Here is a 2252-nt window from a genome sequence, read left to right as displayed (position 1 = left end):
AAGATGAGGAAGATCTAAATAGCCTAAACAGTGATGATGATGAGCCTATTCCTAGGAGAAGTAGAAGGCATTTTGTACCTATTGATGAATGGGTTGATTTCAAGTTTATTGTTGGATTGGAATTTGCAAGTGTTGAACAGCTTAGAGAAGCTCTAAAGGAACACTTCATAAGCAAAGACAGAGAATTCAATTACCTCTTCAATAATCATACAAAGTTAAAGGCTATTTGTAAGGCCACTGGCTGTGGGTGGTCTTTGTATGCTCGGGGTCCTAAAGAGGGATAATTTGACATTTCGGATTAACACCTTGGTGGATGAACACAACTGTGGGATTAGGTTAAATAGCAAGCTGGTGGATGCACCTTGGTTGGCAAAACACTTCTTACCCCAATTTAGAATGAACCCAAACATGCACTATAAAAACTTCAAGGAACTCACTTCGAACAGTAAGTTTTCTTACACTAGTAGACACATATTTTATGCTGCAAAGAATAAGGCTCGGCTAATGCTTGAGGGTTCTGTGGCTGAGCAATATGTGGTGCTTGATGATTATTGCAAACAACTAATGAAATTGATGCTAGGCAGTACTACCATTATTAAAAGCAATATGATGGCTGATAAGAGGGTGTTTGAGAGGGTCTACATATGTTTAAAAGCATGTAAAGATGACTTTAAGTCTTGTAGGCCTTTGGTTGGCTTGGATGGATGTTTTTTAAAGGGGTATTGCAAAGGGATACTACTTGCAGCTGTTGGTATTGATGCTGAGAACTCTTTGTTCCCAATTGCTTATGCAATATGTGAAAAGGAAAATACTGAAACATGGACATGGTTTCTGACTCTACTGAAGGAGGATTTGAGTAAGGTAGATCATAGAAATTTTACAATGATCAGTGATAGGCAGAAAGGCTTATCAAATGCCTTGTCCACTCTCTTCGAAGGTGCAGAGATTAGATTCTGCGTGAGGCATTTGCATTCTAACTTCAAGAAGGAGTTCCCCGGTCTATTGCTAAAACAAAAATTATGGGCATGTGCGCAAGCATCAACACCTGAAGAATTCAAGAGAAAGATGGCTGAACTGAAGGGTGTTAATGAGAAGGCCTTTGATTGGATAATGAAGAAAAGTCCCTCTGAATGGTCTAAAAGTCATTTCAAGACCGATGTTAAATGCGACATGCTATTGAACAACCTCTGTGAAAGCTTCAACGCTGCAATATTGGATGCAAGAGAGAAGCCCATTATCTCTTTGCTTGAGAAAATTAGGTATTGGTTGATGAATAAGTACTATGTGAAATGAGAGAGTGTAAGAAAATGGGTGCAGCCTGTGGGGAAAAGGATCATGAAAGTGATAGAGAAGAATAAATCAGTTGCCAGGCATTGTCAATGCACCAGGGCTGATGCTCATAGGTTCCAGGTGCAGTATAAAGACTTCGAGTGTTTTTCTGTGAATCTGGTTGAGAAGGTCTGCACTTGCAGACTTTTCCAACTCTCTGGGATACCATGTGGGCATGCCTTATCTGCCATATGGAGTGGTAATCTCAATATCATGGACTTCGTTGATGTTGCTTATAAGAAGGACACCCTTTTGGCTCAATACATTGGCATCATAGAACCAATGCCCTCACCTGATAAATGGCCAGATGTAGGCCAAAATCCCATATACGCACCATTAGAAACGGTGTTGCCTAGGAGGCCAAAAAAAGCTCGCAGGAGGGAAACAGATGAGCCTCCACCAGCCATTGCAACTAAAGCAAGTCGGGTAGGCCATCCAAACTATTGTAGCAATTGTGGGTCAGTAGGGCACTCAAAGTGTTCTTATAAGAATCCAGCAAAGGATCAGGTATAAATGTTTAAATATGTTAAAATATGGTGAAATCTGGTTTGTATGTTAAGTTGGTATGAAATTATTGCTTGTAATTTGGTTTAGTAATCAGGTATGCAATCTGATATATGGTATCTTACTGCTTCTAATTGCAATAGTTGTAGCAATCTATTGCAGCAAATTAGAGGGGCTACTAATGTTATTACCTTTCATACTCATGCAGAATGTTAAAGGAAAAAGAATGGGAAGGCCACCGAAGAAAAATCCAACCCCATCAACTGTGAAAAGAAACATTAGAAGAGCTAAGCAATAGGCAAGGGAGGATGCACAAGGTGGTTCAACCTCACAAACCCAACCACAACAATCTCAGCAACAGTAAAACCAGATGGCCAATTTTTTTTTGTAATCAACATCTGTTTTATGCAATAGCCTAA

At 39.7% G+C, this 2252-nt stretch overlaps 1 protein-coding gene across 1 annotated transcript; it reads left to right on the top strand.

The window, feature by feature from the left end:
- The first annotated feature begins 396 nt into the window (after positions 1-396).
- On the top strand, positions 397-1293 carry LOC133792058 (uncharacterized). Its single transcript, XM_062229965.1, has one exon. The coding sequence runs from the start codon at positions 397-399 to the stop codon at positions 1291-1293; it is 897 nt and encodes a 298-aa protein (XP_062085949.1).
- Positions 1294-2252: the final 959 nt, after the last annotated feature.

The sequence above is a fragment of the Humulus lupulus genome, chromosome 7, assembly GCF_963169125.1.
Source record: "Humulus lupulus chromosome 7, drHumLupu1.1, whole genome shotgun sequence".
Classification (NCBI taxonomy): Eukaryota; Viridiplantae; Streptophyta; class Magnoliopsida; order Rosales; family Cannabaceae; genus Humulus; species Humulus lupulus.
The sequence above is the reverse complement of the archived record's forward strand: the minus strand, read 5'-3'. Positions and strand labels throughout refer to the sequence as shown.

What these genes read in the sequence shown, in the direction of transcription:
- LOC133792058 (XM_062229965.1), top strand. Translation starts at nt 397, where the DNA reads ATGAACCCAAACATGCACTATAAAAACTTCAAGGAACTCACTTCGAAC.